The sequence below is a fragment of the Chionomys nivalis genome, chromosome 7 (genome assembly GCF_950005125.1).
Source record: "Chionomys nivalis chromosome 7, mChiNiv1.1, whole genome shotgun sequence".
NCBI lineage: Eukaryota > Metazoa > Chordata > Mammalia > Rodentia > Cricetidae > Chionomys > Chionomys nivalis.
In genome coordinates, this window is record NC_080092.1 from 52026863 (window position 1) to 52053771 (window position 26909).

The window sequence follows — 26909 nt, forward strand, 5'->3', positions numbered from 1 at the left end:
CACAACAAGAAAAAAATGAAAAGAAAAGGAAGAGCTTCAGAGATGGCAAAGTGGTAAAAAGCACTGGTCACTCCCAGAGGACCCAGGTGGGATCCCCAGCACCCACAGGGCAGCTCACACCCACCTGTAACTTCAGTCTTGTAGGCTCTAACGCTCTCTTCCAGCTTTTCCAGACATCAGGCACACAAGTGGTCCACAAATGTAGGCAAAATACTCATATACATAAAACTAAAATTAAAGGGGAAGCAAATGGAACTGAATCACTGAAGCCAGAGATGGAATGTTTGAGCCCACTCTGAGAAGCAAAATTTGAGAGCTGAGTGGCGGTGGCCCCACACCTTTAATCCTAGCACGCGGGAGGAAGAGGCAGGCGGATCTCTGTGTGTTCGAGGCCAGCCTGGTCTACAGAGTGAGTTCCAGGATAGCCAGGGCTACACAGTGAAACTGTGTTTAAAAGAAACAAAACAAAACAATTTTTTTTTGAGAAGAAATAAATAGACAAGAAGTCATTATCATCCCTCTTGTTCTTTTAAACAAAGCCTCGCGATATAACCCAGGTAAGTCTCAACCGCACACGCACGCTCTTCCCGAGAACTGAGTCACAGGTGGATGCCACGGCCTGGCTCCACTGTAGGCTTTTCAGTTTCTTTACAGAAAAGTCTCTCCCTGTGGGGCAGAAATGAAGCCACCATCCCTCTGTCCTATGCTTCCTTGGTGACAGACCCTCTACCTGGTCCCACGGAACCCTTACAGCCACCTCTCAAGGCAGTGGCTTTGCTCAACCATTTGGTTTTTTACAAATGAAACAACTGGGGCCTCCAGAGGTGGAGGGCTCAGCTGAGGCTTCACGGAGTTGAGGAAGTGCTGTGGAAAGGTGTGTACAGACCAAGGAAGAAGGACGCTGACCCCAGTCAACTTCCTTTGTGTGACAAGCTCCCACGTCCCCTAGCACCACATCCTCCTCCTCAGCTCACCCAGCTGCAGCCCCTCCACCTCCTCCAGGCCTCTCTTCTCTTATCACTGAGGTTCTACCAGGCTCCGCCACTCCTCTCCCCCGACCTTTGCCCCAAGCTCCAGGCTATTTTGCTCTGGACCCTGGCACTTCCCGCTCACTCTCACTCGCATCTGCCTTTCCTGAAGCCACTGCCATGTGTACCGGACAATGTGCTCGCTGCCTGGGGCTCTCCCTCATCCCTCTCTCCCTGATCTGCATCATAGCCAATGCACTCCTGCTGGTACCTAATGGAGAGACTACCTGGACAGACAACCTCAGCTTGCAAGTCTGGCTCATGGGTGGCTTCATTGGAGGAGGCCTGATGGTGAGAATGCTGGAGCTTTGGCCAGGGACCTGAGTCGCCTGACCTGGGACAGTGGACAGGACAGAGAAAGGGAAAGGAGGGGAAAGGACCAGTTTGCTCTGGAGGGTGTAGCAAGGGCTTGGTGGGGACGGGGGACCTGTCCATCCGCTCATACACCCTAATTGTTTGGTAGAAGGTCTTGTAGGAGCTGTAGGGTCCTGAGCTGAGTGTCTGAGGTGAGCGAGATGAAGAAGTCCCTACTAGGTGGGAGGTGGGAGCAAGTTCTAGCTATCGCTCTCCTGCCCTCCGGGAGCACAGGCTGAGAAAACCTCATGATGAGGGTAGAAGCCAAAGGAACAGCTGGTTGTGTGGGTGGTTATCGGGGCAGTCATAACTAGTGAGAGTGGGTGCAATGGACAACCTCAGCCCACGCTGATGGCTCAGATCAGTCCCTCCACCTGCCAGCTCCCTGCTGCTCTCCCTTTCCTCCGTGGCCTCTCCTTCTGGGCCCACCTTCCAGGACCCCCAGTCTGTGCTAAGGATAATAATCCTGGGCCTAGGTCAGCATTTCAGAGTAGATGCCCTAGTCTTCCTGCAGACTAAGATCTATTCAAGGTGAAAGAAGAGCCAGGAATGGTGGTGCACACCTTTAGTCCCAGCACTCCAGAGTGGCAGAAGCAAGTGGATCTCTGAGTTTGAAGCTAGTCTACTCTACTGAGCAAGTTTCAGGATAGCCAGGGTTACACAGAAAAGTATTGTCTTGAAAAAACGAGAACCAAAACGGGGGGGGAGGGCGAGGGAATGAGAGAGACAAATATTCTAGATTTCCCCCTATCTTCCAACTCCCCCCATTTAAAGAATTTTCTTTCTCATTTTTTTTTCTTTTTGTTTGTTTCTTTATTTAGAAGCAACATCCTGATTGTACTTCAGGCTAGCCTAGAACTCACTACATAACCCAGGCCACTCTAGAACTTGACATCTTCCTGCCTCAACCGCTCAAGTCCAGGTGTGTGCTACAATGCCTGACCATTGGGTGAACTTTCGGATGGTTAACCCAGTGTGTCACCTTCCTGGGTTCAAGACAAAGATCTCCCTAGCACAGCTTCCCATCTTTAGCACAGCTGGCTGTTAAAATTCTCTTTGCACTTTGGTCCCCTCTGCTGGCCACATCTTTATTAGCCAAATGGAGCTATCTCTCTGATAGCAGCCCTCTCCCCTTGCCCTCTGGTATCACTCAGCTCTACCCCCTGCTTCTGGTGGTTGGACTCTACTCAAATGCTCTCTCAGCTCTCTTGCTCTTCTTAGGCCCACGCTCTCACCCAGAGTCACATCAAGGATGTCTCCAGCCTAAAACACCTGATTCACCTACCCAGTCGAGCTTGCCTGCTTCCGTAGATCTGTTAAGGCTGAGCTCCCAACATCCTCCTTCCCAGCAGCCTCTCATGAAGGACCTTATTATGCCCTTCTAATGGCTGTGTTGTGCTGACGGGGCAAAATGCCAAGGAAGCAAGAATGGAAGCTCCATGAGAGCAAGGTCTGCCTCCCTTTTAAGGTGTCCGGTTTATACTTGCTGGATAAATGAAGCAAATAAATGGCAAGATGATGTGGGGCATGGCAGCCACTCCTGTAAGGCCAGCACTCTAGCAACTGAGGCAGAAAAGTAGAGAGTTTGTGGCAGGCACGCATGCACGCACGCGCACACACACACACACACAATCAGGGACCATTGCAAAGAGCTCTTAGGGCAAGTGAGGCACTTGTTTTCTCTTCTTTTCTTCTTTCTATTTGATATTATAGATTGACCATACCAAGACCTTGCTCTGTATCTGAGCTATTCTTCCAACCCGGGGACGTATTTTGAAGCGTTTCCAAGGAAGCTTTTATGAGATGATGTAACAACTGACAGCCAGATGACATTTAAAAAAGAAAAAGAAAAAAGAGGGGCATTACATACATACAGGGGCCCCACATTTAAGGCTCAACCAGGCAGCCAGCTGCTGAAGTTGGATGGGATGAGTTCTGAGGCAGGCAGAGGTCAGACCACATACACCTTTGAAGGCGCAGTGAGTGATTTGAACCTGTTGTAAGCGCCACTGGAAACTCTGAAGCTTTTCTCCTGTTCTGAGACAGAATCTTGGTGGGGTTATAAACATAGGCCGCCGTACCTAAGTCTCCACCTTTTTGTTATTTTATTTTATTTTATTTTACTTTATTTTAAAACCTCTGGGATCCAGGTGATGGTGACATATACCTTTAATCCCAGCACTGGGGAGGCGGAGGCAGATGGGTCTCTGAATTAGTGGCCATCCTGGTCTACAGAGCAAGTTCCAGGACAGCCTTACCTCAAGACAAAAACAGCAGTAACAACAAAAACCATGTTGGATATGGGGGTATATCTTTAAATCTAGCACTCAGGAGAAGGAGGCAGGGACAGATGTATCTCTGTGAATTTAAGGCCAGCCTGATCTACATGGTGATTTCTAGGCCAATCAGGGCCACACATCTATCATCTCAGGAAAACTTAAATGTTTTGGTTTTATTTGAGATAGAGTCTTACTCTATAAAGTCAGGCTATCCTTGAACTCACTATGTAGCCCAGGCTGGCCTTAAACACTAACCCTATAGCCATCTACCTACCTCAGTCTCCCAAGTACTGAGATTATGGGTGTAAGCCACCATGCTTAATACACAGCTTAACACACACACACACACACACACACACACACACACACACACACTCACAGTCTCTCTCAGAACCCAGCCCAGGGCCAGCCTGTGTACAGAGTGAGTTCCAGGTTACACAGAGAAACCTGATCTCAACAAATGATAAAAAGAAAAGATTTTTGCTAACCATAGTGGCACATACCTTTAATCCCACTCAGGAGGCAGAGGCAGGAGGATCTCTGTGAGTTCCTCTGGAAGAACAGTCAGTGCTCTTAACCACTGAGCCATCTCTCTAGCCCCTATAAAGAGCCAGATGTGGTGGCTAACATCTGTAATTCTAGCACTTAGGAGGCTGAGGCAAAGAGAACTGTTGCAAGCTCAAGACGAGACACTCAACAGACAATTGAACAAAAATCAATAAATCAAAAAGGCAATGCTATCCAGGCATGGGGCATGACCTTTAAACCCAGCACTCAGGAAGCACAGGCAGAGGCTACAGGATCTCTGTGAATTCAAGGCCAGTGTGGTGGTCTAGATATCAAGTTCCAGACCAACTGGGGCTACACAGTGAGACTCTATCAAAACAAAAGCCAAACAAACAAAAAAAAAATCTAGGTGTCTTCAAGTTGTTACAGCACAAGTGACATCACCCAACTGAAAGGCTAAGCAAGAAAGTGTCAATATTGTCCTTAGAACTGTTATGAGACAGGAGACGGGAGAGAGAACTGATAAATCAGTTGAACTAATCAGGTCTTTCTCTGAGGTTCAGTTCAATTAAGCAGGTCTTTCTCTGAGGTTGCTACTAACAACGGAACTAAAACTTTCAGTCCCTTCCCTGAAGAAGAACAAAATACTGTCTCTAGCATGCATGCCAGCCAAGACTTGTTTTTGCTTGATCAAGCCATCTGTGGAGGCCAGGCCTGGTGCTGTACGCCCGTACTCTTGGTACTCAGGAGGCCGAGGCAGGAGGATCTGATGTTCAAATCCTTCCTGAATAGTGTTAGATAGTGGAAACTTTGTTGAGGGAAAAAGAGGATAAGAGGAGGGGAAAGAAGAGAGAAAGAAATAAGGGGTGTGTTGGGGGGTGAGCCAGGCATGGTGGTGTATACCCGCAATCCCAGCACTCTGGAGGAAGAGGGTCCTAAGTTAAATGCCAGGTAGACTAGAATAGACCGTGTCTCAAATTAAATTAATACAATTTAAAAGAAAAATGGGATGGAGATGGGCCCCGTGATAGTACAGTTGGTTTCCTAGCACGCACAAGGCCCTGGGTTCAAGCCTCGGTGTTAGACAAAACAGCAACAAAATAGCTGTAGAATTCCACTGGTGCAAGGTAAGACAAGCATGGGACTTGGTGGGACCAAGGTACAAAGGCGAGGGCTGCTGTGGTGCATGAGGTTGGGGACAGAGTAACAGAGTCTCAAAAGACTTGCTGTCGTCCAGGCTTTGTGAGACTTACTACGTAGCCCATGGTGGCCTGGGACTTGCTATGTAGCACAAGCTAGTCTCAGCCCTTGTCCCCCATGAGTACTGGGATTTACAGGACGGACAGCACACGCACGCATGACTCACACACCATGCACGCACACATGCACCAGCCTAGCGTATCTTTGAAGATACCTCAAAGGACTTGAGCAGATAAGGGCAATTAAATATTTTTAAGAGGGCAATTAAATAATGTTAGTCAAGTGTTAGCTTGTGGCATGGAGTCTGGGGTGACACGGGGTAAAAGCAATTAAAATCTATTAGGAAGGGGAGAAGGGGCTGAGCGGAAAAAGATTAAGAAGCTATTGAGGAAAAGTACTGAAGACTTGGAGTCCGCCCTGGTATAGAAGGATTAAAATCTTGCAGCCCCGATGAATTGGTGGATATTGTCCACTGCTGAAGACGAGAAAGACAAGGCAGATGAATTGGGGGTTAGTGTGGGATCGGTATGAGGCTTCCTGAAGTTGAGTTAACTCAGACATTCAAATGAGCATGTCCCTCGGGAGTTTGAGATGACTTCCTGGGTACCCGGAAGTGATTATTAGCACAGGGAAACAGCTGATTGGTTACCTGGAGGGTGTGCGCTTCAGAATAAAGGAGACGAGGAGAATGTAAAAGATTAGAAGTTGATTACTAGGAAATCCTGCAATCCACATCAGAGTCTCTGTGCAAACTCTAGCACACTCGACCGTGATTCCCACTCACTGTACCCACTGAAGGTGCGCATCAGCACGGGGGCCTTCTCTCTGAGCTGGTCATGACATAAAATCTTCCCGTTGTCTCCTTCAGTCCTGAGAAGAGTCTGTTGAGATAGGTCTTGCAGATCCACTTCACAAGTGACAAACGGGTATCCTGAGAAAGCAGTCAGTTCAGAGAGTGGGATGGAGGTCCTGCCTCCCATTCAGCAGGCACCCACCCTGCGACAATATGGATGTGGAGGATATAAATACTGCCACCCCCTCAGCCAAACGTTTGATGACGACCTTTTGTCTAAGATAGGTATAATATATTGGACCTAACCCTCCAGGAAGCTACAATCTGGAGAGAGATAAGACAGGTGTATGAATAATGATAAATTAAGGTTGAGTGCAACACTGACCCAGAGAAGTACAGATAAGGTTTGCAGTCCAAAGGGCTGAGGGCATCGTGGGCAGCTTTGCGAGGAGATGGACAAGGCAAGCACAGCCTTGGGAACCTGGAAGAACCTGCTGTCACCACCAACTCTCATCCCACAGGTGCTGTGTCCAGGAATCGCGGCCGTCCGCGCAGGGGGGAAGGGCTGCTGTGGTGCAGGTTGCTGTGGGAACCGCTGCAGGGTAAGAACCAAATTAGGACGTATGATTTCTGACTCCTTCCCCATCGAACCCCAGCACCATCATCGGCAAACAACCTCTGTGAGGTCTCAGGTGCTACCTCACTCCCAGTCCTGGGTCTCAAATGAACCTGACCAGCGGGTCATAGAAGCCCCATGAACCTCTGCGGTAGAGGACTTTTAGGATTCGCCTAGCCTCAAACCCGGAGCGTAATCCCAGCACTCGGGAAGCAGAGGCAAGCGGATCTCTGTGAGTTCAAGGCCAGTCTGGTCTACAACTGGCCAAGTTCCAAGACTGATTCAAAAATATTTTAAATAAATAAATAAATAAAAGGAAATGTAGCTTTAGACAGCTGGACAGAAGTGCTGACGTATGCGAGAGGAACTGGGAGGAGGCAGGCCTACTGAGTTTACCTTTCCACACCGAATCTAGATGCTTCGCTCCGTGTTCTCCTCTGCCTTTGGGATACTTGGTGCCCTCTACTGCCTCTCGGTGTCGGGAGCGGGGCTTCGAATCGGACCCAAATGCTTAATAAACAACGAGTGGGGCTACCACTTCCTAGAAACCCAGTAAGTCCTGCTCCTGTCTGTATCCCCATTCTGTGCCTCTCCCCACCTGCCTTCCTACCTGGTCCAGAAATGATGGACCAGACCGAGCTTCTAGAAAGACCAGTCCTTCCGCGTGACCCATCGAATTTTGCAAATCTTAGTAGACCCTTGCCCTGGGTGGTGGTAGGGCCTGCTGTGTGATCAGCCTCTCCTAAACGACCCTGTCCATCCACAGAGGCTCTTACTTGCGCAATGACACTCTATGGGATCTATGTGAGAAGCCGCCTAAGGTGGTACCCTGGAACGTGACACTCTTCTCTCTGCTGGTGGTCGCCTCAAGTCTGGAAGTAGTGCTGTGTGGAATACAGCTGGTGAACGCGACCGTGGGCACATTCTGTGGCGACTGCCGGAAGAAGGTGAGAGGGCAGGGCGTGGAGCGGAGCTGAGGGGATCCTGTTTGCCTCTGTGCATCTTTACTCTTTTTTTCTTGCAGGGCACAGCTTAGTGAGTTCCGTGGGCTCTCGTGAATACCTCATTTCTGGACGTCTTAGTGGACTACCCACCCACCGCTTACCTGGAATAAACTACTTTTATCGCTCAGTTTCCTCCTTTGTGGTATAAGCTGGCCTGAGCATCCTTTCCCAATTCTGCTTTAGCTTTGGAAGGAGGGCCTGGAGATGTAGCTAGACCAGTGGTTCTGTTTGTACCCGACTCCCTGCTTCTTATTTTCTTAACTAATAGTTATTGTTCTGGAAATAAAATACTGTGCTCTCAAGGTGCCAGTGATGAAAGATGAGCAATTTTTAATTTAATTTTCTTTACATTTATGTGTGTGTGTGCGTGCACGTGTATGTCAGAGGATAATGTAGGAGTTGGAGTTGACTCTCACACCATGTGTGTTCTGGGGATCAAACTCAGGTCCTCTGACTTGGCACCAAGCACCTTTACCAACTGAGCCCCCACTTCACTCCTTCTCACTGTTGGGTAATAGCCTCAGGTTGTGAGGTCATGAGGAATTGAGTCAGGCATACTGGGCAAGTAGCTCCAAGCCATAAAGAACAGCTTAGCCCCAGCCTGACCCTTCCACTTCACTTGCAGAAACAAAATATTCTCAGGTGAGAACAACAGACCCTGCTTGCAGTCAAACTACACACACACTCACACATGCACACACATGCACGCACATGTGCACACACACACGCATATGCTCACACATGCACGTATACACGCATGTCTATAGCTTCTGTCTGCTTCTCTTACACCAGCCATTGGCAATTTCTCCCCTCACCCATCCCCAAGACAGGGTTTCTCAGTGTAGCCCAGGCTGGCCTCGAACTCACAGAAATGGTCTGCCTCTGCCTCCCTAGTGCTGGGATTAAAGGCGTGTGCCACCACACATGGCCAAACATTTCTTTTTAAAGAAGTGAAGGATTACTTCAGTTGCTGGCGAGTGTTAGGTCTCAACAGTACAGATAACTGAGAGGCCTTTTAACATATCAGAGTGGCTGCCAGCTTCTCCGGAGCAGTTTCTACCTCTACAGGGTGTGACTGCCCACCCTAAACTTCTCCAGCCCAGGGGCTGGGCTCCCCTTCCCCAGCTCTCCTTCCCTATACAATCCAGCCATTTTGGTTACCTGCCCTTTCCCGTCTACCCTTTACCCTCCTGGCCTCTTGGCCTGGCTCTTCACCCTCTCTTCTCCCCTCCCCACTCTTCCTGAGACCCAGCTCAGGGTCATGCTCACTCTGGACTCTTCCAGATGTCCCTGTCTCTGGCTATGCCCTCCTTTTTATCTACAGTAAGCCTCTCCTCTACTGTACCCAGGAGCAGTCATGCCCTTCCGTTTTCATTCAGTAAGCATTTTTTAAAAACATGTTGGTAATGAGATAAGCATTGATTGGTAGGGGAAATGCTTGTCACAAGGAACATCGAATTCTGAATATGGACTCCCTCCTGGGAGAGTGCAGACAGAGAGAAAACAGCATGGAAAGACAAAGTCTTTGATGACCCTCTCCGTCGAGAAAGGCCCCTATTTGGAATTTGCATGGTAAGGGCCAAGGTAGGAAGGGGCTTAGAAACTATGGGGAAAGATTCTTTAGTCTCAAAGTTCTAGAAAATTAAAGTGGAAAGCCATCTGCATTGTCGTCTGATTAGTTGCACTGGCTCTATGGACACCTCCTATCTACCTGGGGACTTCCACACCTGATGCACACTCCTCCTGGACAACTCAAACCTGGGGACTTCCACACCTGATGCACACCCCTCCTGGACAACTCAAACCTGGGGACTTCCACACCTGATGCACACTCCACCTGGACAACTCAAACCTGGGGACTTCTACACCTGATGCACACTCCACCTGGACAACTCAAACCTGGGGAACTTCCACACCTGATGCACACCCCTCCTGGACAACTCAAACCTGATGCACACCCCTCCTGGACAACTCAAACCTGGGGACTTCCACACCTGATGCACACCCCTCCTGGACAACTCAAACCTGGGGACTTCCACACCTGATGCACACTCCACCTGGACAACTCAAACCTGATGCACACCCTTCCTGGACAACTCAAACCTGGGGGACTTCCACACCTGATGCACACCCCTCCTGGACAACTCAAACCTGGGGACTTCTTAACCTGGAGCTACCAATAAGGAATAGATTGAGTCTAATCACCGAGTTTTTCCATGTACAGAGGTGGGGTCTTCCATCCCGTTCCTTAATCTGAAGTCACTGATGATTCAGAAGGAGACAACTTGGGCTCTTAAAGGGAACCTAGTATCTACAAGTGTCCTCAGAAAGCCAGGGCCAAAAAAGTTATTTGTTTAAGTTCTTCATTCGGAACTATGTGACCTACAAGCCCTGAAGCCAAACCTGAACATAGATCTTGAGCTTTGCAGAATCAAGGAAGAAGCAAGGAGGCAGCTTCTCTCATTTCTAAATCAAGTGACAGCAAAAACCAAGACCAAGAAGCTTTAATAGTAAGAGGCACAGTACTGGCAGGGTCCAGGGGGAGAGTGGGCAGCAGCAACAGCATCAGCTGTTACAGCAGAATATCCTGACGTCATTAAGTGCAGTGTCATCACGCGGCCCTTGAGGCTTCTGGATTTTGGTCTGCAAGCCACAGACACCTTTGACACAGGAGTCGCTCCAATCTCCATAATCTCCCCAGCTCAGCCCAGGCCCCTCCAGCTCCACACCGTCTGAGCAACGGAAGCGCACGTTGTTCACCGCCGTGTTGTCCCCAGGAAATGAGAATGGCTCCACCCGAAGAGAGAATGCCACTAGGAAGTGTGTGCCGGGACACCACAGAGGCTCGCTCCACGAGCCCCAACTGCAAGAGAAGGAGACTTCTAATTGGCTCTGTGAGCACCTCCTACCCACCTGGGGACTGCCAAACCAGGCCCTATCAGTACCTGATAGATTGGATCTAATCGCCTGTGTTTCCCGAGTGCAGAGGGGCGGCTTCCATCCCACTCCTCTTTAACTATAACAGAGTTTACCTCGGGAAAGGGGCGTCCTTTTGCGCTAGGAGAGTGCCCTTCCCATTGGGAATTGAACCTAGAGCTTTACACACACTAGATAAATACTCTATCACACTTTTTTTTTGGTGGGGGGAGCGGGTCCCAAATTCCCACCTTCCAGATTGGGACTCCACAACATGCGTGTTTTGCTCTGCATTCCCTCGAGTACAGTGCAGTCGGATCCCGTTCAGAGCTGTGTCATCTCCAGGAATGCCTTGAGGGGGCTCCACCTGGGTAAGAAAGAGAGAGGAAGTGAGGTTCAGTGAGGGGATTGCCATTTTCAGCTCTACAATCCATCCTATCTCTGTCCTTTATGACCCAGATCTGAGCCTTCACCTTGATGGAGAACCCACTGGCAAAGTATCCATCAGGACACATCTCAGGCCAGGTCCAGTCACCCCAGGTCCCACCGTTGGTCACATCAATGATGGATACATATCGTTCCACTCTTATATGCGCGTGTCCACAGCATATCACCCACAGCAGCTGCAGCAGCAGCAGCTTGGCTTCAGCCTGGAACTCCATCCTGCATTACCTGTGAACCTGGCCTCTTCCATGGATTTATATCAAGCCTGTCTCTATCAGGATTCAGGTTGCAGAACTATACCAGCCCTGTCCTTTCATGGCTCAGATTGCGGAAGAATGACCAGGATTAAGTGGCACTCAAAACTAATCTGCTCTGGGAACCCTGAAGATCTGATTTCCAGCAGAGGCCCCCAAGAGCTAGGGAAGGAACTGCAATGAAAGCCATTGAGTGGAAATTAGCACCTGCCAAATACTTATTATAGACCACTCTGTGACTATTTCCTGTAATCCTTACTTTGAGTGTAGAAGATAGAAATAATATCTCCTAGTTTGTAGAGGAGAGAGCTGAGTCTCAGAAATAACAAGTGACTTGTCCCCAGTAAGCAGAGGGAAATCCCAGCACTGGAAATGGAAGCCAGGGCTGGAGACTGTAGTGGTCCAGTGGCAATCTGCCAGGGACAGGGTTGGGCAGAGGCAGTTCAAGGATGAGAGGCAACTTTACAGGATGTAAAAAAGCATCAGGTTAACATAGATCAAAAGTCTGTGACACGTAGGGGGCTGGAAAAGCTCTTTTCAAGCCTGTGGTCCTGATCCTTTGAGAGTCTCGTTCACCAGACCTACCCAGAGAGACAGGATCCCACTCTACAATCCAGGTTGTCCTGAAATACAATGGGTAGCTGCCTTAGGGTTTCTATTGCTGCAACGAAACGCCACGGCCAAAATACAAGTTTGAGAGGAAGGGGTTTATTTAGTTGGCTTATACTTCCACGGAAGGAATTCAGGACAGAAAGTCAAGCGTGGCAGGAACCTGGAGGCAGGAGCTGGTGGGAAGCATGGAGGGTGCTGCTTACTGGCTTGTTCTCCACGACTTCCTCAGCCTGCTTTCTTATAGAACCCAGAACCACTCGCCCAGGGGTGGCACTGCACACAACGGCCCTCCCGCACCAATCACTAATTAAGACAATGTCCTACAGCCATGCTTTCAGTCTAATCTTGTGGGGACATTGTCTTCTTCTTCCTCTTCCTCCTCCTCTTCCTCTTTCTCTATTTTTCTTCCTCCTCTATTTCCCCCTCCTCCTCCTCTACTTCCTCTTCCTCTTTCTCCTCTTTATTTACTTCTTCTACTTTCTTCTTCCTCCTCTTTCTTACTTCCTTCTTACTTCCCCTTCTTCCTCCTCCTCTTCCTCGCTTCCTCTTTATTTCCTCTTCTACTTTTTTCCTCCTCCTTTTTCTTATTCTTGACTTCCTCTTATACTACCTCCTCTTCTTCCTCTTTACTTCCTCTACTTCCAAAAGAGGGCACCAGACCCCATTACAGATGGTTGTGAGCCAACATGTGGGGTTCTGGGAATTGAACTCAAGAACCTTTGGAAGAGCAGGCAATGCTCTTAACCTCTGAGCCATCTCTCCAGCCCTTCGCTTCGCTTTCCAAGTCAGGGTTTTTCTGTGAAGCTTTGGAGCCTGTCCTTGAACTTCCTCTTCCTCTGTAGATCAGGCTGGCCTCAAACGCACAGATATCCTCTGTCCTCTGCTTTCTGGGTACTGGGATTAAAGGCCTGTGCCACCACTACCCAGTTGAGACTTTTTAAAGTTGAGATTCCCTCCTCTTTAGTTTGTTAACATAAAACACCGATGAAGGTTGCCCAAGCACGGTTGCCTTAAGCCAACCTTCTCCACACTCTTTCTGCCCAGACCTCCCAAGTGCTAGGGTTAGCAGCAGGGGGCACCATATCCAATGAGCTGGGAATAATTCTAAGACTTGCAGAACAGGGACTGAGGTAACTGAACAAATGGGGCTACTCTTCCTCTGCTTCTGATATTCTTTTTTTAAAAAACAAATATTTATTATGTATACAATATTCTTTCTGCATGTATGCCTACAGGCCAGAAGAAGGCACCATACATCATTACAGATGGTTGTGAGCCACCATGTGGACGCTGGGAATTGAACTCAGGACCTTTGGAAGAGCAGACAATGCTCTTAACCTCTGAGCCATCTCTCCAGCCCTGCTTCTGATATTCTTTAAGGGGTTACTGTAGAGCCAACACTAGCCTGGAGCTCACTATACCCCAGGCTGGCCTGGAACTCTTGATCCTTCTGCCTCAGGCTTCTGAGTTCTGGGATTACACCCACTTTGCCCGGGCTTGCTTATATTTTTTTCACTCCTTTCCTGGAATGCCTTCCCTCCTATGACCAGTAGATGGACCCCCAAATTCATAAAACAAGAAAACAAAACATGCTAGATTTGTCAGGGGGCAGGGACCATCTCTGATTTACTGGCCTCATTCAGACACATTGCTCTCCTTAACGAAATGTTTGTTTGCTTGTTTGTTTATCTATTTATCTATTTATAATGTATTTGATGCAAACAATATTCCAAATGCCTAAAATGACCAAGAAAAGTAAGGTGCCTGACCAGGCCTAGTGGCTCCAGCCTGTGTGTGATTGCAGTGGGTTGAAAGCTTAGGATAGAAAGTTCAGGGCTGGAGAGATGGCTTGGCGGTTAAGAGCATTGCCTGCTCTTCCAAAGGTCCTGAGTTCAATTCCCAGCAACCACATGGTGGCTCACAACCATCTGTAATGAGATCTGGTGCTCTCTTCTGGATAGCTGTATACATAATAAATAAATAGATAAATATAAAAAAAAAAAAAAGAAAAAAAGAAAGTTCAGAACCAACCTGAGATGTGGACCATAGTGATACACACCTTCACTCCCAGCATTCAGGAAGCAGAGGCAGGCAGATCTCCGTGAGTTTAAGAACAGCATGATCTATTGAGTGAGTTCCAGGACAGTCAGGGCTGTAGAGAGACACTGTCTCAAATAAGTCAATAAACCAGACCCCATCTCAAAGAGACCCTGTCTCAAAGAAGCGAATAAATAAAAGGAGTCGACCTGTTCAGTTTAGATTTTGTCTCAAAAATAAAAAGGGAAAGTGGGGAAAAGTGGTATTTGAAGATGCTACAGCTCAAGGCTAAGTGCTTCCCTGGCACATGCAAAGTTACAGGTTCAGTCTTCAGAATACACAGAAGGAGAAGGCACCTGTCTTCATCAAAGCTCGCATTCCAGTGGGGAAGACAGAAGATGCTCCCAGTGCAGCTTGAGCTGTGCTACACACACACTTACATGCACACATACATACACACATGTGCACACATACATACACACACTCACATGCACACAGAGTGCAGGGGGTTGAACCTGGAGTCTTGCACACACTAGGAAGATGCTCTACCACTGAGTCAAACTCCTAACCCTTTTGATACTTTTTTTTTAATTTTAAACTATTTTGATTGTTTTTTTTCACAGAACATGGTTTTTTATTATCTTAAAAAGTTTAGCCTAGGGCTGGAGAGATGGCTCAGAGGGTAAGAGCACTGGCTGCTCTTCCAGAGGTCCTGAGTTCAATTCCCAGCAACCACATGGTGGCTCACAACCATCTGTAATGTAATGAGACCTGGTGCCTTCCTTGCCAGCAGTATATTGTATTCCTAATAAATAAATAAATAAATAAATCTTTAAAAAAAAAAAAAAAGTTTAGCCTAAGCCGGGCGATGGTGGCACACGCCTTTAATCCCAGCACTTGGGAGGCAGAGGCAGGCGGTTCTCTGTGAGTTCGAGACCAGCCTGGTCTACAAAAGCTAGTTCCAGGACAGGCTCCAAAAAGAACCACAGAGAAACCCTGTCTCGAAAAACCAAAAAAAGAAAAAAAGAAAAAAAAAGTTTAATATTAGTTGAGCAGTGGTGACCCTTAAATACCAGCACTCAGGAGGCAGAAGTAGGATCTCAGGAAGATCTCTGTGAGATTGAGGCTAGCCTGGTCTACAGAGTGAGTTCCAGGACAGCCAAAACTACAGAGAGAAACCCTGTCTCGAAAAAACAAACAAAAAAGCATAATATTTACTTAGCTTTCTGACCTGTATTTGTGCCTTCAACAATGGTTTTCTGCTCCTCGATAAGGAACATTCACTAGATCCTGTCATGAACACATTTACCACAAGCAGAAGCACCCTATACCCTGCTAGCATTGTTGTTGTAAGAAATGTCATGAGGTCTTTAGGTCTCAGAGCACAAACTCCTCGAAGTCTACTTGGACACACACCACATATGGATTTTGGTGCCTTCCCAAGCTTCTTGGAATAAAGATCAACAATTCTGTTACCAATATCTGTTCCAGATAGCCATTTTCGTCAGTCTGTATTTTAGAGAGACCTATAATGGTATGTTAAATGCTGGGCCGTTGTGAGCATCTCTAAACATTGCTATTGGAGTAGGAATAGCCCTTTTCACACTTTAAAATTTTTTAAGACATAGTGTGGATAAGTAATGCAGGCTGGCCTTGTGCTTTTGTACTCCTACTTCAGCCTCCCAAATACCTAAGGTTACACTAAGGCCTGGGCCACCATGGCCAGCCGTGAAAACACTTTTATATTCTGGGGAATCTAACATAGGGCCTGCCATGGTAGTAGAGAGTAAAGATTGTTTTAGTGAAGGAAAAGTTAATGTGGAGCTTAAAAATGAAGTCATGCCGGGAGGTGGCGCACGCCTTTAGACCCAGCACTCGGGAGGCAGAGGCAGGTGGATCTCTGTGAGTTCGAGACCAGCCTGGTCTACAAAGTGAGCTCCAGGACAGGCTCCTAAACTACACAGAGAAACCCTGTCTCAAAAAAAAAAAAAAAAAATTAAATCATAAGAATGTAAAAGAAAAACTCTGCTATCGCCCCCCAGCAAGAGTTACTGGAAAATTGGGATCAGCTTTCCCACTCACAGTGTTATTACTCGGGCCCCACATGAGATTTACAAAGACCCATTATCCTTAGGTCTAATGAATTCGTGCCCAGGGTTAAAGTAGGACCCATGAGAGGCTGCCTCTTATTACAGGTTAGTCACACATGTAAAGGTAACATGTCACATGCCAAATCCCCCAGATCTTCATTAGGTTCCTCACGCCAGGCTCTGACCTCTGGGGCAAAGGACACAGGGGAGGGGGCCTTAATAGATTAATTATTAACCATCTGCACCTCTGGACACCACGGCAGGCAAAAGCCACCACCCAGCTAGGTGAGGTGTGCCAGCAAAGGTCATGGGGGTCTCACTGACATCCCCAGCCCCGGGACGCTGGTTCTGCCATGCGATTCCTTTCGCTATCCTCACGCTGATATTTCTTTACACCAGTGTGCGACTCCTTCATGAGTGGCCTCTTGTGTTACCGGCTCAGAGAAGTCAGGAGTCCAGCCTGTGGGAACTCGAGCCCCCTTCTCCTTCTCCAGCCCTTATTGCCTTGCTTCAGATCACCTCCAGTATCCTGACAGGCTGCAGGCCCGGGGTGCAGTCCTGCAACCCGGAGGGACCGCTACCTTCCCAGGTACGTTTGAGTTAAGGCCAGATTCTGAGGGCTCTGAACAAGAAAACAGGGGTCCCAGACTGAGAAGCTAAGGAAAGGAGGCTCCTCTCTCGTCCCCTCTCCCTTCAGATGATAAGAAGAACCAGGAGGAAACCCGGCTAAACCGGAGGGTCAGTTTTTTCAGAACCCAATAGTAGGCCGAACAGGTTAGGAACTTTTCACCCATCTCTCTTATGTCTACCTCCCAGATCGGTCCAGAGTTGACAGCCCTGGTGGTCCCGGGGAAGGAAGAGCCTCCCTGTCTGGGGCCTCAAGGGGTGCTGGGTCGCATGATGAGCCCCTTCCTGGCCTGTTTGAGCCCCGAAGGGGATGTGCAGTTGTCTCAGTATCTGGCAGGATGGAGGGAACTACTCAGGTGAGTGATCTCCCTCCCCAAAGTCGTCTTCCAAAGGATTGGTTGCTCTTTCTCAAGTCATCTCCACCTTTCCACCATCAAACAGGTTCCTAACCCCGCTTGGCTCTGTTTTCGCCTTCGCCACCAGTGAAGCCTTCGTCAAGGTGACCGCCCTCGAGGCTTGTGTGCATGGCCCAGATGCTTTGCACTACGCGTCGCTGGCTACTATGGCGACGTGGGAGCGGCAAGCAGGACTACTGGAGCTACCCGGGACCGCGCCCCGGGACCAAGACAGGGCCTCGGGTTCTCGAACGCTGCTTTTGCTGCACCGTGCGCTGCGCTGGTCCCAGCTCTGCCTCCACAGGGTGGCGACAGGGACGCTCGGAGGTCCGGACGCGGGAGTGCAATGCGGGGACGCCTACAGCACCGCGTTGGCCGAGCACCACCCATGGCTCATCCGCCAGGCCGTCCGCCTGGCCATCCTCGCCCTCCCGAGTCGCGGCCGCTTGCTCCAGCTGGCGTGTCCCGGAACCAGAGAGGCGGACGCGCGGGTGGCCCTGGCCCAGGCCGCCCGAGTACTGGAGGACGTCTACAACCGAACCCAGAGCCTGCTGACCCGCCACGGCCTGCTCCAGCTGGCTTGATGGCCGCGGTATGAGCGGACTGGCCAGAAAGGCGTTGTTGTGGGGAGGGATCTAAGCACCAAGGACCGGGCCACCTGGGTAGCCTCCTCCTCCGTGAGGTCACCAGTTAAGGCGCGCCCCCAGCAGAGTAGAGTATGTGGTGTGAGATCCTCACATCCTCAGCCTCAAGAAGCTGCAAGGAGCAATGAGGAATAAAGAATTCTTTAGTAGCTGTCGACATAGGGCGTTATGTATGATGAACTGACCATAGCTTAAGCGGGGAAATGTGGGAAGCTGTGTCACCCCTGTTCTCTGCATCTGAACGACTCATTCCCCAGAGGCCATTTCAGAGACTCCCATGGCTTCCCTAGGCTAAGTCTCCAGTCCAGACATGTCCTCTGAGCTCCACACCGCAAAGGCAAACGCAACACAGCACACCTGAGTTCCACTCTGCCTCCGCCGGAAGTCCATCTCCCTTTGTGTTCTGTCTCCAACCTACAGCCTGTGCATCAGGCCTCTCACCAAACAGGCACTCGGCTTCACACAGTGTTTATCAAAGGTCTCCTTGGTCCACGCTCCCATACTAGTGAACAAGAAAGGGTTAACCATTTCATATACTAAGTCCGATATTGTACCTCCGATGCTTTTTTTTTTTTTTTTTTTTTTTTTTTTGGTCTTCGAGACAGGGTTTCTCTGTAGCTTTGGTTCCTGTCCTGGAACTAGCTCTTGTAGACCAAGCTGGCCTCGAACTCACAGAACTCACAGAGATCCGCCTGCCTCTGCTTCCTGAGCGCTGGGGTTAAAGGCGTGCGCCTTCACCCGTCCAGCCCAGATCTGCTTTCTTTTGAACTCTAGAATTCTGTATATCCGGATGGCTATTCGGCATTTCCATTTGGGTGTCAACTAGGCATCGCATACCTAATGGGTTCAGACTGAGTTTCTAATGCCTTCTTCGCATAAAATATTCCCTCCATAGTCTTCTTAGCTCAACAAGGAATTCTATTTTTCCAGATCCTCAGACTCAAAATCTTGTTAAACTGACTTTCACCACACCAGCATTGGATCTGTGAAAATCTGACCATTCCCCACATTTCCTCACCTTTTTTTTTTTGTCTAAATCAAATTTATGTATCACCTGGATTATTGTAAAGTACTTGAGGTGTCTGGATCCTCATTATCCACGTGAAAGCAGGGTGTGCTCCAGACAGTAGGGGCACTCCACTTTAGTCCCAGCACTATGCAGGCAGAAGCAGGCCGATCTCTGTAAGTTTAAGGCCAGCCTGTTTTGCAGAGTTCCAGGATAGCCTGAGCTACATAGTGAGGCCCTGTCTTGAAAAAAACAAACAAACAAAAAACAGGGTGGGCATGACAACCTACTAATAACCCCAGCAGAAGGAATGTAGAGGGGGGAGGATTCGGAGTTTAAAGCCAACACAGCAAGTTGGAGGCTACATGAGATCCTATTTTTTTTAAAAAAAAAAAAAGTCAGAAAAGCTAAACCTACTAGCAGGGACTTGCAACCCCAGCTTCTTGGGAGGCTGATACAACAGTTAACAAGCATGGTGCTAGCTGGGCAGTGGTGGTGCACGCCTTTAATCCCAGCACTTGGGAGGCAGAGGCAGGCGGTTCTCTGTGAGTTCGAGACCAGCCTGGTCTACAAGAGCTAGTTCCAGGACAGGCTCCAAAAAAAACCACAGAGAAACCCTGTCTCGAAAAACCAAAAAAAAAAAAAAAAAAAAAAACAACAAAAAAAAAACAAGCATGGTGCTTGCCTGGGCTATAGACAAGTTCAAAGCTTGCTTTGGTAGTTTAGGGAGATCCTTCTTGAAAATAAAAAAAGTAAGATAGTCCTAGGGATGTCCCTTACTGTTAGAGTGCTTGCCTAGGATACATGTACAAGGTTCAGGCTTTGAACCCAGCAACAAAAGCAAAAACTAAACAAAAATCTTAGAAAGCAATGAATTGGCAAGAGGGTTTGGGGTATTACTGCGGAAACACAACCAACCAACAAAAAAATGAATACACTTGACTTCACCAAAATTTAAAATTTCATCTTTTTTCACTTTTAGTTATTTGTTGGGGTAGAGGAGGGTACATTGGAGCCACAGTGATTGTGTGGAGGTCAGAAGACAATGTGCAGGAGTTGGTTCGCCTTCCACAGCATGGACGGGGCACCTCTGCTGGCTGAGCTATGTTACTTGGCCAAAATTTTATAATCTTATAATTTTATAATCTTGCTATAATCAAGTGGTAGAAATATACCTGAAAATCATATATGTGATGTTTCTAGTAATATATATATATATATATATATATATATATATATATATATATATATATATATATATGATAACACACATGCCTTTAATCCCAGCACTCAGGAGTCAGGAGTCAGAGGCAGGTGGGTCTCTGAATTTGAGGTCAGCCTGGTCTACAGAGTGAGTTCCAGGACAACTACACAGAGAAATCCTGTCTCAAGAAACCAAAACAACAACAACAACAGCAAAACCCTACTTGCCTGGTGATGGTGGCGCACGCCTTTAATCTCAGGAGGCAGAGGCAGGCGGGTCTCGGGTCTACAGAACGAGTTCTAGGATTGGTTTCATGGCTACTAGAAAACCTTGTCTTGAAAAACAAACAAAACTAGAATTGAAGATGGGTGCTTGCTGCTATGTGGGTACAGGGAACTGAACCAGGGTCCTCTGGAAAAGAAGTCAGTGCTCCAACTCCTAAGTATACCTTTTTTTTTTTAAACGAGCAAACCTTGAATAGACATTTGCTCCAAGAAGATACACAAATGACTCACTAGCCATAGAAATATGCTTAACTAATAATTATTCGGGAAAAACAAATCAGAATCACAAGCTCACATTCACATGCACTAGAATAGCTATGATTAAAAAAACATAATACAGACAGACAGATGGATGGATGGACGGACAGACAGACGATAGATGGATGGAGAGAGAGAGGGAGAGAGAGAGAGAGAGACAGAGGATACCGGTGCTATCGCATGAAGGTGGACACGGCAGGTGTGGTTGTCAAGTGTACAGAGGCTCCAGAAAACATTCTACCTTCTTCAAAAGACCCAGAAAATCAACTCCGAGCGTACACTGCTAAGTTTGTACTCAAGAGGAATGAAAACATGCCCCAACGATTACAAATGATACTCTATCTCGTGGGCTCTTTCAACCAGGACACAATCAGGTTCTAGCATGTCCAGCCTTTGGACACTGCACACAAATCTCTGAAGTTGGGCCGCAGCTACAACTGTCTTTAGCCTGGGGCGCCAGCAGGCCCCTGGTTGGGGGCGTCTGTAAGAGGCCCCGCCCCCGCCTTCCCTCCCTGTACCCACCCCCTTTTTTGTAACTTGACACACTGCCGTAAGTGTTCACTGTCGCACGCGGCCGGTCCGTACGCCTTACGTTCCCTTCCGCCGTCCCCCTCAGCCTCGCTTCCCGCCCAGAAGGCCGCGGAGCGGTACTTAAGAGAGTGACGGAGCGCTTTACGACAGTTGCTTGGTGGCAGCAGTAGAAGGGGAAGATGGCGGCCGCCTTAGCTCTTCGCGGCGGGGGCTCTGCACCGGCTTTTGGGCCGGAGGCTCTCACCCCAGACTGGGAAAACCGGGAAGTCTCCACAGGGGTAAGGAGAGAGTCGGAGTAGGCCTGACGCGAGGGAAAGCTTCGTGCGTTGGAGAGGGCAGTGTTGTCTTGCGAGATGGAGAAGGGTTCTTTGGATGCTGGAGTCGGGTGGTACTTTTCGTGGTGAGAGGTGAACGGTGAACCGAGCGTACGATTCTGGATCCTGGGGTTTGAGGATTAGATTTTTTACATTTGAAGCGTTAAGCCCTCATAAGGTTTTATAATGGGTCCGCGGGGCACGAATTTTGTATTATAGAATCCGGGTGAGGAGTCACTGAGATTAATGCATCTCGAGAAGGCGGCAAGTCTCAGCTTCACCCTTCTTACGCTCTTCTTTTTCCCAGACCACGATCATGGCTGTGCAATTTGATGGGGGCGTGGTCCTAGGCGCCGACTCTAGAACAACCACTGGGTGAGCTCAAAACAGAAAAAGTCTTCCTGTGTCCCCTACCCCATCCATATACCCCATTCTGCCCACTGGTCCGTCCTTTACTGTCCTCAGACCCCTGTGGGAAGAGATGTTTCTCCTCTACCTGAAGATAAAGATTTGTTCCCAATTCTGTTGCTTCCAGTTTTCCGCACCTTTTGGTAAAATAGGAGGTCTGGCCCCCATTCACCCTATTTCATTCCCAGAAGAACTGACGGGTACTACCAGGATTTCTCCCTGAAGCTGGAGGGAGGCAAGTGGGGGCCTTCTCACTGTTCCGCCATCCCGCAGGTCCTACATCGCCAACCGAGTGACTGACAAGCTGACCCCTATCCACGACCATATCTTCTGCTGCCGCTCGGGCTCAGCAGCTGATACCCAGGCTGTAGCCGATGCCGTCACTTACCAGCTTGGTTTCCACAGGTGCTTGTGGGCAGGGGAGGAACAAACATCCTAAGGGATCTGGGACATAGGGCACCCAGAGGCCTGCCTCCAGGTCCTGACACTGCCTCCTCTGTGACCTTCCAACCCCACCTTCTAGTATCGAGCTGAATGAGCCTCCACTAGTACACACAGCCGCCAGTCTCTTTAAGGAGATGTGTTACCGCTACCGAGAGGACCTGATGGCGGGGATCATCATTGCAGGCTGGGACCCTCAAGAAGGAGGGCAGGTCAGGCCCTCCCGCCAGAGCACTGGAGTCACACCTTCGATGCTCCACGCTCCTCAGCCATTCCGTGTGTCTGTGTCTGTCTGTCTGTCCGACCGTCCTGTTCACATATTCCTGTGGGTGTCTGCATGTAGATGCAGAGGCCTTTGTGTGGAGGCCAGGGGTCTGCTGGGAGGGTCTTCTAGTCTCTCCACTTCGCACTGAACACAGAGCTTACCTTATAGCGAGGCTGCCTAGCCAGTGAGCCCTAGAGCTCTTCCCCTCTGCCCCTTCTCCCACTGCAAGGACAGACATGCCTGCCTTTTACATATGCCAGAGATTTAAATCAGATACTCTTGCTTGCCCAGCAGGCACTTTGCCAACCATTTTTTGCTTTCTCTTTCTGTCTCTACCTTGCCATAAACTTTCTCCAAACCAAAATAAAAAGGGGCAGGTGAATGCACATGTGTGGGGTACAACTGATGGCTTTTCTCCTCCCTCCCTCCGGCAGGTATACTCAGTTCCCATGGGGGGTATGATGGTAAGGCAGTCCTTTGCCATTGGAGGCTCTGGGAGCTCATATATCTACGGCTACGTTGATGCTACCTACCGGGAAGGCATGACCAAGGACGAATGTCTGCAGTTCACTGCCAATGGTGAGAATTTGGGCTTCTAGACCTGTGAACCTCAGCCTTCATTACCCAAGCCATGCCAAGATTCCTTATTCCTTGCCATATTCTCAGCACCTAACTCCAAACCCATTTCCTCCTTTTATCTACAGCTCTCGCTCTGGCCATGGAACGGGATGGCTCCAGCGGAGGGGTGATCCGCTTGGCAGCCATTCAAGAATCTGGGGTAGAGCGGCAGGTCCTTTTGGGAGACCAGATACCCAAATTCACCATTGCTACTTTACCACCTCCCTGAATCCTAGTGTGCTAGGGTATAAGAGATATTCATACTGATGCAAAAGTTAATAAACAGTTTTGCAAAGAGATGTTTCTGTTTTGGGGTTCTTTTCTTTACTTCAAACTTGAACTTGTTTGGTCCATTCTTTTGTGCAAACTGTCCTGAGGTTGGTGGGAACTAGAGAGGTGATGAGGGAGGTTTATAAACGCTCTGTTCTTCTACTATGATGATGATGATTGAATTATTTTTGGTTAGTTAGGTTTTCTTTAATTCTTGATTTTTATGTGCATTGGTGTTTTATCTGCATGTATATTTGTATGAGAGTGTCGGGTCCTCCGCAGCTAGAGTTACAGACAGTTGTGAGCTGCCATGTGGGTGCTGGAATTGAACCCTGGTCTTCTGAAAGAGCAATCACTGCTCTTAGCTGGTGAACCATCTCTCCAACCCCTTTGTTTTTCTTTTTTGAGACTAGATCTCTCGTAGCTCAGGCTGGCCTTGAGCTTGTGGTAATCCTCCTGCCTTTGCTTCTTGAGTGCCCAGTTCACCGATGTGTACCAATATATCTGGTCATGAGTGGTTTCTGAATCTTTTTCTGTAGATCATATTTACTCTGCATACCCAGGTACCCGAGCCACCAGAATGTGGTTGATATTGGGACTGCAGCAGTGTCTTAAGTTCAACTTAGACGGCAGTCACCTTCCCTGCTGCAGATATCATGGTGACTGCTGACCTGGAGGTTAAACTTCCCCCCATGCTAGCCTCTTGGTCTCTCTTTCCCTCCGTCAATCATCACACAGCAATGTGACTTCTTTGGGGAAAGAGATGAGCCTTGTCTACAAGTGGAAATTAAGGTGGATGCTAGCTGGCAGCCATAAGGAGTGCTTTGGCCATTTTTGTGAGCCACTGTCCTCTTGAGACTGAGAATGGGCTAAGTCCCTTTAGAGCTGTCCCTGTTCAAACCAAGGACCTAAGGGAACTCAGAGGTGCTCAGTGGCTCCATCTTTTCAGTCTTACTTTCTCTAGTCCATTGATCAGGGAACCATAGGAGCCGCATTTACAGAGCCTGTTATGGAATAGTTCAGAGGGTAGGAAGGATGGTTCCTATGGAATATCTCATTCCTAAGGAAGGGGAGAGGAAGACAAAATATCCTAATGAGCAAATTGGGGAAGGTTGATTACAGCGCAGTCTGAGATTATCATGGCAGAGAGGACACGGTGGCAGTGTGAAGCCACTGGTTACCCTGTATCCATGAGCAGAAAGCAGTGCCACTTGACTGTATTTATTCTGGGACTCCAGCCCCTGGAATGGTAAAACCTACATTTAGGATGGCTCTCTCCACCTCCGTTAACCTAACCTAGAAACCCCTCCACAGGTACGCCCAGGGGTTTATTTTCCATGAAGTTAACAATATAAACCACCACAAGTGGTAAGGGCCTAATTAAGTGAAAAGAGCAGAAAAGGGATCTCTGACTCTAAACATTTAACTAAAAATACTTTAGATTTTCATGCCCATACCTGTTCTTCCTAAGCTCTCTCTCTTGAACTTAACCTAACAGTTCAGCTCTGAAAAATTTCTGAGAGTATATAGCCATCTCCAAGTCCCTGCCCTCATCCGGGCCTGCCCTTACGTGATCCTTTAGTTAGAAGACAGTAAAAAGATGTTTTTAATTATGAGCCCGCCGTGCTTCTCTGTGGCACAGCTCTCAGGATCCAACCAGGTGCAGCACTCGCCTTTAATACTGGGTGGCAGCAGATGGTTCTGAGTTTGGGGCCAGCCAGGGCTCCCCAGTGAGCCCCCCGGCCCGTTCTCACATCACCCTGTTTAATTTCCCTCCTAATTGCTGTCTCCTGTGAGCCTGCTTGCTTTTTGTTATCTACTGTCCATACTAGAAAGTCATCTCAGAAGAAGAAGGAATTCTTCCTGATGTATTGACAAGTCATCGTCACTGACTAGCAAGAGTAGACACTACATTCTTTTTTTTTTTTTTGGTTTTTCGAGACAGGGTTTCTCTGTGGCTTTGGAGCCTGTCCTGGAACTAGCTCTGTAGACCAGGCTGGTCTCGAACTCACAGAGATCCGCAAGCCTCTGCCTCCCGAGTGCTGGGATTAAAGGCGTGCGCCACCATCGCCCACCTCTAGACACTACATTCTTTAAAGGATATTCTAATTTATTCTTTGACAATTTCATACATTTATACAATATATCTTGATCATACCCACTCCACATTGCTCGTTTTGGACCCTCCCCCCACATGTCCCTCTTCCATTTTCATGTAATATATGGCTATACCTATCTAGACAGACACAGGCAGGTAGGTAGGTAGATAGATAGGTAGGTAGATAGATAGATAGATAGATAGATAGATAGATAGATAGATAGATAGATAGTGCATCCAGTTAGTGTTGCCTGGATGCACATGCGCATGGGTCCATCCACTGGAGCATGAGTAGCATACCAGGGGCCTCAGCCCAAAGAAAATTGACTCCCTAGCAGCCAACAATTACCAATAGCTTCTCAGCTAGGAGTGGGGACTCTGAGCGCCTCTTAGACCATTCTTGCTGGAATTTTGACTGACTTGATCTTGTTCAACTTCTCTGGGTTTATGAGTTCAAAGACCATGCTGCCAAAAGCGTTTCTCAGCATTTCTTCCCATTCTCCATCTCTTACATTCTTTTCCCTCCCTCTTCTAAGTTAAGACTTAAAGGTTTTATTTAATGTGTGTGTGTGTGTTCATGTGCGCACACACATTCATGCCACGGCACACGTGGAAGTCTGAGGAAAACTTCCTGGAATTGATTCTCTTTACCTTGTTAAGGCAAGGTCTAATTTGTTTCTTCCTATGCTTCGTACAGTCTTCACCTCCCATCTCTCTAGGAGTGCTGGAATTACAGCTGTACTTTGGGTACCTGGGTTTTTACAAAGGTCGCAGTGATCAAACCCAGGTCTTCAGACTTTATGCAGCAATGCGTCTTTACCCACTGAGTCACCTCCCAACACTAGATAATAAACTCTTAGTTGGGTCGTGGTGGCACATGCCTTTAATCTTGGTACTTGGGAGGCAGAGACAGGCAGATCTCTGTGAGTTTAAGGCCAGCCTGGTCTACAGAGTGAGTCCCAGGACAGAGAAACCCTGTCTCAAAAAACAAAACAAAATTTAATTCTGTTTAATTCTTGTCCAGGCCCCAGCTTCCCCTTTTGACACATTCAACCCCGAACCCTGATTTCAGCAAACATTTTTTTTTTCCAAGATGGGTTTCTCTGTGTACCAGCCCTAGCTGTCCTGGAACTAGTTTTGTAGACCAGGCTGGCCTCAAACTCACAGAGATCCGCCTGCCTCTGCCTCCTAAGAGCTGAGATTAAAGACAAGCACCACCACCACCTGGCTTTTTCTATTTTTTTTTTTGGGGGGGGGGTTCAGCAAACTTAACTTTCCTATTAGTTATACTTGGGATCTACCTTGGATCCAGCATTCCCCTTTGATCATCCACTTTCTGTCTCAGACTTGGAACCCACACCTAGTCCATCTCCAGTCACCCTCACCAACACTCAACACAACACTTGGCGACT

At 48.3% G+C, this 26909-nt stretch overlaps 4 protein-coding genes across 4 annotated transcripts; 3 read left to right on the forward strand and 1 right to left on the reverse strand.

Moving 5' to 3' along the window:
* The first annotated feature begins 1148 nt into the window (after positions 1–1148).
* On the forward strand, positions 1149–7813 carry Tm4sf5 (transmembrane 4 L six family member 5). The gene is made up of 5 exons (XM_057773939.1): positions 1149–1319; positions 6683–6763; positions 7193–7329; positions 7544–7724; positions 7802–7813. Exons 1-5 carry the CDS (start codon positions 1149–1151, stop codon positions 7811–7813), a joined length of 582 nt encoding a protein of 193 aa, XP_057629922.1.
* Positions 7814–10346: 2533 nt separating this feature from the next.
* On the reverse strand, positions 10347–11359 carry Vmo1 (vitelline membrane outer layer 1 homolog). Its single transcript, XM_057775933.1, has 3 exons — positions 11171–11359; positions 10949–11064; positions 10347–10644 (listed from the first exon to the last, which is right to left on the reverse strand). Exons 1-3 carry the CDS (start codon positions 11357–11359, stop codon positions 10347–10349), a joined length of 603 nt encoding a protein of 200 aa, XP_057631916.1.
* Positions 11360–16441: 5082 nt separating this feature from the next.
* Gltpd2 (glycolipid transfer protein domain containing 2) lies at positions 16442–17752 on the forward strand. Its single transcript, XM_057775932.1, has 3 exons — positions 16442–16723; positions 16951–17117; positions 17203–17752. Exons 1-3 carry the CDS (start codon positions 16442–16444, stop codon positions 17738–17740), a joined length of 987 nt encoding a protein of 328 aa, XP_057631915.1. The 3' UTR covers positions 17741–17752.
* A 3456-nt stretch (positions 17753–21208) lies between these two features.
* Positions 21209–23422, forward strand: Psmb6 (proteasome 20S subunit beta 6). Its single transcript, XM_057775472.1, has 6 exons — positions 21209–21361; positions 21705–21772; positions 22079–22210; positions 22329–22458; positions 22946–23090; positions 23216–23422. Exons 1-6 carry the CDS (start codon positions 21263–21265, stop codon positions 23356–23358), a joined length of 717 nt encoding a protein of 238 aa, XP_057631455.1. The 5' UTR covers positions 21209–21262; the 3' UTR covers positions 23359–23422.
* Positions 23423–26909: the final 3487 nt, after the last annotated feature.